This window comes from Platalea leucorodia, assembly GCF_965183815.1.
Source record: "Platalea leucorodia genome assembly, chromosome: 2".
Taxonomy (NCBI): domain Eukaryota; kingdom Metazoa; phylum Chordata; class Aves; order Pelecaniformes; family Threskiornithidae; genus Platalea; species Platalea leucorodia.
Genome location: NC_138824.1, coordinates 26,033,519 through 26,046,435, shown reverse-complemented (window position 1 = coordinate 26,046,435; position 12,917 = coordinate 26,033,519). Strand labels below are relative to the sequence as shown.

At 34.3% G+C, this 12,917-nt stretch overlaps 1 protein-coding gene across 4 annotated transcripts in view; it reads right to left on the bottom strand.

The window, feature by feature from the left end:
• Positions 1–12,917, bottom strand: part of NBEA (neurobeachin) — a gene marked incomplete at its 5' end in the record, with an annotated part of 522,572 nt that overhangs the window by 345,514 nt on the left and 164,141 nt on the right. For all 4 annotated transcript variants that reach the window (XM_082332788.1, XM_082332786.1, XM_082332789.1 and 1 more), the window contains 8 exons: positions 1,899–2,918; positions 3,186–3,378; positions 3,722–3,845; positions 4,060–4,141; positions 6,339–6,447; positions 10,616–10,708; positions 12,626–12,723; positions 12,830–12,892. In XM_082332788.1, coding sequence (XP_082188914.1) covers positions 1,899–2,918; positions 3,186–3,378; positions 3,722–3,845; positions 4,060–4,141; positions 6,339–6,447; positions 10,616–10,708; positions 12,626–12,723; positions 12,830–12,892 — 1,782 coding nt within the window. The remainder of the gene's footprint in view (positions 1–1,898; positions 2,919–3,185; positions 3,379–3,721; positions 3,846–4,059; positions 4,142–6,338; positions 6,448–10,615; positions 10,709–12,625; positions 12,724–12,829; positions 12,893–12,917) is intronic.

Sequence of the window (12,917 nt, the reverse complement as noted above, 5' to 3'; positions counted from 1 at the left end):
TTTCCTATGTTTTTCTTAAAGTTATCTTTAAATGATTGTTTTTTTTCTTAGACTTATCTAGGATTTGAATTTTTTGCATGAGTCTGCTGCATAGTGCTTTCAATTCTATTTTCAGTCTTTCTTAGTTGGGACCATAGGAAAGAGTTAATTTTATATTCTTCAGCATTTGATCTACTATTGATAAAGGCATTAACTCTCCTTAGAACTAAGCAGGAGTTCCCATCTCTACTTTGTTGTGCAATTTGTTGCTTCCTTTCAGTCCATTTGAACATAAGACAGCTTACTTCTTACTGATAAGGTAGGGAGCTGACTGCAGACCTGTTTTTAGAGAATTTGAGGTTAGCAACTCCATTCACATACCACTTGTTCTCTTTTGGGTACAGCTACAGGTAGTTGTCATGTCAGCAGCAGTAATGGCACCATAACTGCATCATAATAGGAGAGCTTTTATCTAGCTAATAATACTGTATTTGTAAGAATGGGCTTTGATGTGCATTGCATAAACCACCATGAAACCCAACTATCTACACTTGGGTGGCCAGTTTTTAAGTCATTTTCAGTGTTTTCAGTGGTCTCAAAGAGATCAAATCTAATGTGGCAGTTCCCACAGATGCTGCAATCAAAACTCCAACCTCTGGCTCCGCTGTAGACACGTCAGAACCCACTGGTCTGAGTAACCATTTTTTAAATTTTTTTTTTAAAAGGGAAAGTATCTGTTTTGGAAACCACAGATTGTTTAAATAAATTAAAATGTCCATTCACTGGAGTTTTTCTGAAAGTATTGTCTCCCTGAAGAACAATGCGGGCAGGCTGATCTGTGTTCTTTCATCAGATGACATGTACTTTGAGTGTACTTGAGTGTATCTCTGAAACTCTTCTGACGATTTGGTACACACTACCCAGTACCGGACAGAGCAATTTTTGCCACTTTTGTTTGGCTCCTCTTCCATAGTTTCAGGAAGTGTGTTTGACTTTTAAATCCTAGAAGATAAATACTGGTGTACATACTGGACACATATATTCAGCTAGTAAAATCTTGAAGGTAGTCAATTCTTTTACCTGATAACGTCCTTAAAAGCAAACTTTGATTACGTGCTACAGTCTCTGAACAATGCCAGTGCGGAAATTAATTCTGTGTTTTAAAAGTTCAAAGTGATCCTATATTTTGCTGCGTATACAGAGTACAAATTCTTTCAAAGAGTAGACTTCAGACTTGGCCTTCCCATTTTCAGAATGCTCTGGCTCTCACAAAAACACTAATTTTTCATAATTTTTCAGAAGGAGGCCTAGACAAGAAAGGATCTCCAAGAAGAAAGTAGATACTTCTTTTATTAATCATCTCTGGTCTGGAAATCAGGTCACAGTTTTTCTTCTATTACCCCTAAACTATTCTTTTTCTTGTGTTAGAATCAAATATGGAGATTATTTATGCCAGCATTTCTGTACAGGAAGAAAGACAGTGTACTAAAGTGCTGTAAGACTACACTCTGAAAAAGGTACAGCAAAAGCAAAGAGTATTTCAATGTGTATCTCATAGTAAAATACAGACATTTCTAATCTTAAGACATACTACCAAGAAATTCTAAAGCAGAATTCTAAGAGTATCAGTATCACTCCAGAAGAACTAAGGATATCTGATGAGAGATTCTCTTAGCTAAGTTTTTTAAACTAAAGCATCCACAATTGCAATACATGTTTTCTATACAGACATGAAAGACTTCACAATCCTTACAGGTTATGGCATTTTCAAAGCAAATAGGCCTGGAGGATGGAAACTTCTCATATAATTAAAGAAATATACTTCAAACATCTCTCACATCTCATACTATTAATTTATCCAGCAGCATCAAGCAGCAATTACATCAGACACACACATGGCTACAGCACTTGAAACTTACCTGGGTTGTGGTAGTTGTCTGGATCTTCCGTATCTCCTTTCCTGCTTCCTTACCGTCATCAGATCTTTCTGTATCTGATATTATACTTCCTGCATCAACACTAGGTACAGTTTTGCTACCAGAAGACTCTGTCTCAAGAGTTGTGGCAGTCATTTCAGCATATTCTAATCCTTTAGATGATGAAGCCAACTCCCTCTCAGAAATGCTACTCATTCCATCTGAAGTTGTATGAATTTTGAACTCCTTGTCCTCTATTATACTTGAAGCACATGTTATATCTACGCTACCCGTCATATGTGCAAGCAATCCCAAATCATCATTTACACCAAGATGCATCTGTGTCTCTTGCACATTTGGAATAGAAATGTGATTACTTGAAAGTTCAGGTAGAAGTTTCTCCTCTTGACTTGGTATTTTATCAAAGAGAAATGAGGTACTGTTAGTAGAAGGTTCATCTTTCTCATCAGCCAGAGTTATTAATGGACCATTATCTTTTTCCTCATTCTTCTTAATAATACCCACACTTCCATGAACATTGTTTTGCAGCTTCTCAACAGCAGCACTATATACATTATCTAGAAGAGATTCAACTTCTACAAGTGCACCATTTTCTCCAGTTACCAGTGTCTCTGGTGATAAATCCATATCATCAAGTTTTACTTCAGTAGCTTCTACCTTTTCAGCTTTTATATCAACTAAAAGGTCATGAACTTCCACATGCACTCCTCCTCCTGGTCTCTCAGCACTTCCAAGCACATCATCTGATACCTTTGTAGCCATGAGCAAGTCCCTCGTATCTGTACTGACAGGGTAATCCGTTTCACTTTCTGGACTTTGGCTTTGTGAAAGGTCTTCTATCTCTCGAATTTCCATTCCACCTTTTGCTCCTGTTGTCTGAGAGGAAAGACCTGAGATAGTGCTCACATTCCCCTTCTTCCCCTTTTTAATGTTTTCTTCCTCTTGCCTTTGATATTCTTCGTACATTTTTGCTAGATACTCCTTGTGAGCCTCATATGTGACCTTACAAAAAAAAGAACAGATTATGTGGATGAATGTATGCTACATGAACTTGGACAAAAACTAACAAGAATCTTAACTACATATTACATACAGCTTGCAAATTGTTTCACAGCAAAGGACCTACAACGATGACAAAAAAATGCCACCTTGACTTGTATGCATACAGCCACCAGATGGCACTAAATCACTTTACATCTTATCTTACTGTATTGTTAGTCCCTTTGGGGAAGTTATCAGTATTGAAAAAACCCACGACCCATTTCTTACCTTGGAATGAGCTATAGAAAGAGTATCCACCCACACTCTCCAGCCTCCCCATTCATATTTTATTGCATGATACAAGAGAATACGGAAAATGTTGTAAACCATCTCTGTGATCTTCTGCTCTTCAGAGTTCTTAGGGTTAATGTATCCCAGAGAAAACATCCAGTCCTGCCACACTGAACACTGAAGTAAACATCTAAAGTGAAATAATTAGGTCAAAATCTATCCAAACAAAGCTTCTTTATTTTAACATTATGATCGTTAAAATAGGAGGAAAATAATATAGTACATCTCCTCTGAACATCAATGCAATGGTAGGAAGAAAATTAAAAATACTTCAGGATGAATAAAAATCTAAATTATATTCTAAACAGAAGAACCCAATATTAGTCGCTGAACTAAGAAAAGTTACCACAGACCTATTCCATTTATTTTTTATATATTCCATTTAATATACCGTATAAAACTCTACACAGGGTACAACAGATTGCTACCACCCACAAGCCAAGGATGAGAAAATATTATGTGTAGTGACATACCTTCTGTTTTCACGGCTATTACTAAAGAGTTTTATCATATCAGATAAGAACAAACGTCGAACTTCCATCAGCTCTGCACTTGGTGTGGAGTTTTTTAACAGTGTTGCCACCACCTTAAGAATCACTTTGAAAGAATAAATTAGTTACGTAACATATTTTAACAATATTTAAAAAAAAAAAAAGCTGCTGACAGCAACTAATTTAAGTAGTACCTGCAACCCGTATGTATTTGAGATACACTAATGAATTGTTCTCTCTTCCTGAACCATATTCTTTCAAAAAACCCCACAATCTCTAGGCAATAAATTTATCATACAAACATAATATATTGTCCTTACTTGGATTCTGAATTTTCACTGTAGAATCTGGCTCTGGATGCGGTTTATGAACAACTTGAGTGCACACTTGTTCTGTCAAAATCTAAAATAGAATATTAAGTTCCTTTTAGCTTTTTTAATTAAACACTACAGCATTTCTTTGTTAATTTTTAAATTTGTTAAGAACATTTACCATGGCCACACTGTAACTTCATATAAAATATTTTGGTAAAATATTTTTATTCTTGAAGAATGGAAATGAGCAATTCGTGTATGCAAGGATCAAGATTTTCATGGATGTACAGTGGCTGGTTAACTAACTTTTTAGTTAGCTGACTAAATATACAATAATGGTGTTTTAAAGATATTTCATTCATATTCTTCATAGTGTTATACATTCACAGATAAAAAATTCTTTCATGAGCACCGTACATTAAAGGTTATTGTCATACATTCCATCCATAACCAAAATCAATATTTCTTAAAAGTGGGTTTGATTTTCTCCAGCCTAGGAAAGAGGAACAGTCACAGACAGCATTCCATAGGAATAATCCTGGGGCTTCACATAATGAACAAGATAGATCATTCTCCTGTTTTATGAATTGTACCTGACAAACTAATCAACCTGTATTGAGGCAACACCACAGACCTTTCACCCTGGGATACGTGTCACAGGTTCTATGTATGCAACTTTATTTTTAAGAACAAGCTAAAAATTCAATTATATAAACATGGGATTCTCTATAAGTATATTCAATCAAATGCATTTCAAAATAGAATAATTTCCCTACTAATTCTTATTTATTTTAAAGCAGAACTTTAGCTCATTCATTAATCAATAATCAATAATCAATAATCAATAAAGTAATGTCAGTTGTAAACACAATGTCTTTTAATGGGTCTTTACATATTGGTATTTAAAAGTGCAAATATGCCTTTGCTTTTTATGAGAGAACACGGAAAATATCTGCATCAGTTCCTTGGCAAATCTTTTGTACTTCTGGCACTTAGCTCATTTTTCTCCTCCTCTGGCTATTTTTTTAAATGTAATGTCTGTGGATGCTGGACTCCATGAGGACTTTAATTTTGTCACTGAGTCATGTATTTTATGAGAATACCAATCCCAGAAGCTCTCAGAAATCTGAATGCAGCGACATCTAGACTGTGAGACTGAAGTGGTCAAACCACACAGGGTAAGCTTAGATACGCGCAATAAAAAAAAAAACTTAATGTCTGAGTAAGTCATTGGCAAATAGATGATGTTTAGGTTTTTACAATCATAGGAGAACGTTTTCATCACTCCGACTTAGAACCCTAAATATTAAGCACTCCTTTAGTCTTTCATGTGTTTTCTGGAATCAGTCCTTAGTATCTAGCCATTACACCCATTTGTGACTGAAAAAATATAATAGCATAATTAAAAAATATCTTTCTACTGCATATGATCCTCAGAAATTGCAAAAAGGCTCAATTCTAAGTCACCATTTTAAAAATAATTGAAGATTGGACATGATCTTTATGCATTTGCAGGCATGAGGACATGGGTTTCGATCAACTTGATGTTGACAATATTTGGCTTTAACAAAATTGCTCATCATCGAAACTAAAGTTTCTACAAGAGACTGGTAGAAGGATTGAATGCTTCAAGTTCATATTTGCCTCAAGCAGTATTTATTATATGAGTGGCTGTGTTCAGTTATCATTTTGGCATACAATCATCATTACTAGTTAAAAATCAGCCCTTTTCAGAATTTTGTAAACTTGAAAGGAATGGCAAAAAAGAAAAAGGAAAAGGAAAAGGAAAAGGAAAAGGAAAAGGAAAAGGAAAAGAAAAAGAAAAAGAAAAAGAAAAAGAAAAAGAAAAAGAAAAAGAAAAAGAAAAAGAAAAAGAAAAAGAAAAAGAAAAAAAAAGAAAAAGAAAAAAAGACATCTCTCTGGCTCCAGTACTTTCCATTGCAATGAAAGAGTAAGAGCAATTGCAGGTCTGCAGTAACTTTTTGTGTGTGTGTGTGTGTGTAAAATGATGAACATCTTAAATAGCAGGATCTTTTCCATCATCCTTTGTAACGCTGTAAGTGGAATGTTTTATAGAGACTATGTAAAAATTATTACATTGTTAATAAAAATATCCAAAGCATGGCAAAATACATCCTGAACCAGAAAATCCTTTCTTAAAATTTCTATCTAAAATTTTCTCAAAAGTCTTGAGAATCAGGATATTGTAAGGCACAGAGTCACAATATAATTAAGTCATAATTTTTACAATAGAGATGACAATCTCTATGTTTAGTAATTCGTACCTCATAAAGCGTGTTATATGTTGTAACGGTCACCGTATTTGTATGCAGCATCAACCTTTCTCCAAGAAGAGTGAAAAGACTGTGAGTATGCATGATTTCAACCTTTCGCCTGGAAGAGAAAATAAAAATATTAGGAAAATGCCACGCATGTTGAACATTTTAAGTAAATGCGAAAAAAAACATGTCGTGGTTTAACCCCAGCTGGCAACCCAAAAGCCAAATATTTTGATGTTGTACTAAAAATTTCTAAAACTTGTTGTTCTGTAAATATTATGAATTAAACATCATTTAAGGTCTTTCCTAATATGAATGCAATTGTAGTAATACGCAAAGTTCTCAGAATGCAATGCTATATTTGGGAAGGGCTTTTGTATAAAACAAATGACACACCATTCTCACCCTCCATGATTTTCACAGTGGAAAGACAAAGGAATCTCCTTCTATCTTACTCAGGCTGAGAGAGTTCAAGATGTTTACAGGCTGGCTAAAATGTGATCCATATCTTTTGTTGCTCTCTCAAGGACTCAGGACAATCCAACCTCAGATATTCCAACATAAATACTAACACAAACAGATTTATCAGTACTGCCGTTCTCTTTATATAGCATTCTCTCATGCAGCCAAAACAATTAAATCCTGGAATAACATATGTTACAATGCAAAGGAAATAAAAGCCTGAAAAGTTATGAAATTCCAAGTGATTGAAGTGAATTTTACAGCTACGATCAAAAAATACTCAAATCAAAAAGCAGAGAAGCAGCTTACATCAGTGAATTCCATCTGTCTCAAAACAGTACTCCTTTAAAATTAGATATAACATCATAAATAAACGAGTACTTCTCGTAAATTGCATCATTAAATTTATCTACTACTGTAATGAATATGAAATAAAAGATATTCAAAATAATTAATCTATATTAAAGCTGCAAAAAATATGAAATATAAAATACAGTAAAGTTTCTGTAAAATTTTATGTATTCAAAAGCTAAGAAACTCCCTTTTCATGATTACAATGATAATAACACAGGTTTAAATTACATAGATTCATTCTAGAACTTTTGAAATTAATTATATTATCATTTTCAAATAACCACAAAAGAGAGTGGAAGCAACTTATAACAGTCTGTACTCTTCTGTGCACAGAAGAGAGTTCATGACCTACTTATGAGAAAAACTATGGGTATTCAACCTCGTGAGCTATGCTGTAGCACATGCAAGTGAAAATTCATTGGAAGATTTAAATGTGCAGATAAAACCGAAAAGTAAATAACAGACTATGATTTCAGTGGTGGTGTAGAAAGAATCAAAGATGGCAGAGGAGGAAAAGAACAGGTTTTTGCCAACTGTTAAGGTTAGACAAAGTAGTTTATCATCACAGATCACAAAGAAAAACCAACCAAGTTATTCAGGCTCTCATCTAACACATTACTGGTCACTTCTCCTAAGAATCAATTACCTCCACTCTGTAGCTTAATCTGTGATGGATATATATGAACTACAGCAATGGTAACTGGTTTGGTACCTACACATTCATTATTAATATTGTATTGGTTCAGATTTCATAAATCCCATTATAATATCTCTTTATGCAATTCTGCTTTAGTGTATTAAAATACAATGCCTATTTCCTGTACTGTGAAACAGAAACTTAAGAGCTTTATAATTTTATGTAGTTTAGAATTTTATAATCACTTAGAATTTCCTGTAATTGGCTACAATTTTATAAAATCCTGTGTACGCACATATATGTATGTGCACAAGTAGGCACACCTCACAAGCGCTAGCTGTAAGATATGAAAATGAGGGGGGCATTTTTACTTGCTGAAATCTACATAAAATGTGACCATTTACAGATGTTTGGAGGTCTGAAAATTTAAAAAAATCTTTGAAAGTTACAGAGAATATTCAAGTGGATTTCAATGACTTCAATTACGTGAAAAATAAAGTTATGTAATTTTGTGCCAAGTACATACTTTCACTCAACAAGGGAAAATACACTGATACATTCATAATTACAAGTAGATGCTAAGGACCGGGAAACGAAATTTCAGCTGCTGAAAGATCTCACCTTTCTTTTTCTGTAATGTTCCTCTGACAGAGTTTGCTACTTGATTTACCGGATAAGCGATAAATACTTTAAACAAATGTACTTATTTGGACACAACAAGCCTTCTGCACAAGTCAAACAGTTATCCCAAATGTGGGGTCTTTTGCCCAGTGTGCAGACACCAATTAACACACAGAGCTGAGGTATTTTATTCCCTTCATATTTGCACAAAGATGGGTGCTAGGTGGCAGCTCCACAAATCTAGCACACCTTTGTACAAAACTACAGCATATTTATCCTGCTACGTGATTAGTATAAACCCGCCCAAACTTACACTTATTGGTTAGTGATTAACATTTCATACACTATTGGTTTACTGTATTTAAATTAGCCTCACTTGCTGTGCAAATTAGCACACATGCTCCTTTCATGTGTGTGGGGGCAAGGCTTTTCAGTCCTGAATTGAGTCAGTGGTCACGATCTCCCCTCGATGCATTTACCTTTCACCCAGTTACTGCAGTTTTATCAGACTTCATGTTTTTCTGGCCACCATCCAGTCTTTGGCGCCAAGATGTTCCCTTTTATCAGTCCGTTAGCTCTTCTTCAAGGGTATAGCCATTTTCCACAGTTTGTTAATTAAACAAATACTTCTGTATCTTTTAGCTTCCTCCCAGATTCCTTTCCCAAAGCACAGGTGTTTTGTAGTTTTGCTGAGTGGAAAATTCCACTTTCTGCAGGGTATCATTTCCCCGCTTTGAGACTACGAGACCCTATCATGGGTCTCATATGTCTCACTCTTTCTATTCATCCACAGTATATAATTTCCCGTGACTTGTCTTACTATCATACTCTTAATGCATCCAAGTAAAAGACAAGCAATTATGACTACAATTATGACAACGATTAAATTTTGCAATAAGCTCTGTAACCATCCAGCAAGGGAGAATCCAAGTCCAAGTAATATTTTGTTTAACGATCCCAATTCCATTGAGGCCCTCAGGTCACAACTTGACTTTGCCACTTGTTTTATTTTGTCCAATTGATCCTCTAGATTTTCAGTAATGTTTGGGATGTGAACACAGCAGTCTTTATTATTTAAATAATCCCCGCATTTGGGATAACAAAACCTTGATCTGGTGTATCATACTTAATCCAAGTCCTATCAATATGAATGATTTTTAGTAAGTAATGTTTGAAAAGTCCTTGGAGATTCTCGAGTGGACTATCAATTTGCTGTATTAATTCCCAGAACACTATTTGGCTTGCTGGATCCCAAAAGAAAAATCCCATTTGGGAGCATATTCTCAGCTAAATGTCTCTCAATTGTACAGCCATACTTTATTGATCTTACTGAGAAAAGCATGTCTAGCAATACTGCACTCTGGCTGGACTCCTAGCTCCTTTCCCTTCTAAGGAGGTTTTACATGATGAAGTTTCTTGTGAAGCACACAGTTAATTTTTACACTGCACAGTCTCCCACTGGAATATTGTTCTGGGTTAACCCCGGCAGACAGTTAAGCACCACACATAGAAGGGGAAAAGTGAGCAGCAGCAGATTACACAGCACTGCATTCTTTTTAATTCTTTCTTAACACCAAAATATGGAAGATGAGACTAAGTACATCTATTTCATGACACCAATTCTTTTTAAATGTGAATATTTCTTACTGCCACATTATATATGTGAATATTTCTTATACAGAGGTATGTTCTTACCTCTTTTTTATGATCATTTACTTAATCTGTGTGCTTTTCCTTCCGAAACTTTCCTATGTGAATAACATGCTCTTTTATTTCTTTTTTCCCACAATTTTAAAGCTATTTTTAAAAGTACTGCCCTGAAACTTTTCTTGCAATGACATTGAAAATTCCAGCAACAAATTTTTGATGACACTCGTATGTTTCCTATTATCCTTAGCTGAACATACAATGTACATTTATAAAATATATATTTTTAGAAAATGTTTTTCAACCGTTTTAAGACTTGAATTTCAGCATATCATATATTTGGCAGACAATCACTGTATGTTTTCAAATGTCACAGTATTAACAAGTTAACTGGAAAATTAAATTTATCCCAATGTATAAAGGTGAAAATTATTAATCAGGAAACCCAACTATTTTAGGTATTTCTAAAGACTGTCAAAGAATATACAGTAATCATGACAAAAAGACAAGAAGAATTGTGAGCTTAAATAGACCACTATAACAATTTTAAAACTATACTTACTTATGACCCAAGTGTTTAAGAAAATATCCAAGGACCTTCAAAGCTTGCACCCATATACTCTCACTTTTGGAAGCCAATAATTTATAAATTACTCTAAAAAAGAAAAACAAATTCAACAAATTTTTTCAGTTCATTACTATACATCACATATATAGGTTGTGTTTCACTGAACAGGGATATCTCTCAGCAAATAAAACTATAAAAATAGCAATTTACAGAAAATAGAAGGATATACTGAAAGCACCAAGCACAGCATAAGTTTGATTATGAATTCTTTAGGTTAGAGACATGGTGTCTTTTGGTTCAGTTCAATGTTTTATAACAGAAAGCGACAACCTTCTCTCATACTTCTACCTTGGAACAATCAAATAAAAGACAGTCTGAGCAGTTGTAGCTTAAGACAAGAGAAGCAGATTGGAGCACATAAGGTCACATCCTGGAGTTCCTTGGAGTACCTGGATGCTACTAAAAATCTCCTTTCATTCTTAAAAACCCTACTCAATATCCTTTCTATATAGGTTTATACTGAAATCTCATTTGTCAAAAGTGAAACATGGCAATATGTTACACAAAATCTCATATACACCTATGAAGCCACATCCTCATTGCATCAGAATTTGAAGTAGAAAAAAAAATACACCCTATGTTTTGAAATCCTGGATAAAAGAGGCCTCAAAATTTAACTAATTTAATTTATTACTTATTTAATGAATATGATTGGTTTAAGCACAAATTCTACAGTTTTTCAGAAAGGAAACTAGTCTTGATTTGAAGACACCAAGGCACAGAAAACATTGCCCTTCCGCTGGACTGTTCTTCAACAAATTTTTAAATTTATATTTTAGTTTCCCATTTGAATTAGCTGAGCTTCAGCTTTTAGCCATTTCTCCACTTAGCAGACAATATCTTCCTCTTTTGAATGGACTTACGCCATTATCAAATGACCTCTGAGGCTTTTGTCCTCTGATAACCTATGCAGATGAACCCCTAATTCTATGTAAGTCATTTTTTTGAACACTTAAATGTTGCAATTCTGTGCATTCTCTCCAGTTTTTCAACACAGACATTTAAATACAGACACTGCACCATCAAACAATTTTAATCTTGGTACCACAAATATTACATAAATATGTCTTAAATCCTCTACATCAGTCTTACCCTTCTTCGAAAGGTGTCAGGAATAGAACTCTGTCTGAATACAGACAACTACAGGAAGAAAGCAAAATCCCCACCATGAGTACAATGAGTCTTCCCTTCAACTAGCATTGTCATTCAAACAAGTATTCGTACGAAGATCTTAGTATTTTGTCAAATGAAGCTTGAATTTATCAGGCAGTAGATGGGTTTTTTCCCTCCTGTTTTACAAGCCCCTTGCATGTTCCAAAGTATTTCCAGAATAGCACAAAATAAAATTCTATAGTAAATATTAAATTATTAACATGAAAATTATTAATCTCTGAAAAAACCTGCATTACCAAATTAGGCATAAGAAAACAACAAAAATTAGGCATAAGAAAATAACAAAAATACCGCTTCTCTGGGAATTATCAGTTATTAATTTTACTGTTAAACAGATAAACATATGAAATCCACAGATGATAGATTTTTTAATCTTTTCAGAGAGAATTTGAGAAGTTAGGGCATGATTTCTCGTTTTCTTCTTCTTCCCTCCAGATTATGTTAAACATCTGAAGACAGAATATTCAAATTTATTCTGAGGTAGATGCTTGGCTTTTTGATGCATCTTGTTAATTACATATTCTGTTTGATATTGAGAAGCAAGTACAACAATACATTTACCTTCAAATAGCATAATGATAACCTTAAGCAGAAATTTTTTTTCCTCCAAGCTATCAAAACCACTCTGTTTTTGACAAAAAATATAGCCTAAGTTAATACAATTGTAGTCTGAAACATCAGCAAGTGTGATATTTATGTGAAAACGAAGTAGTCTGGAGAGTGATGATACTGGAACTACTTTTAAGATATTTTCTCATTTCACCATCTTACCGTATCCCATTTCTCTGATCAAAGGCAGGTATCATGGATGCTGGATGTTCGGACATTAGTGCCACTAGCAGCTGCAGCACATCATGAATATTTTCATCCTGTATGACAAGCATCAATGTTATTCTACAAACTAACCTCAACAGCAGGCTTCCCATTGAGCTGGTAGAATTGGTTACAGTAAGATAGGTAATTACAGAAATGTACCTCATGCATTGTTAATAAGTAATTTAATATGCTCTGCAGTTCATCTTCTTTCACTCCTCGATCCTAAAAGAAAAAGAAAAAGCAGGGG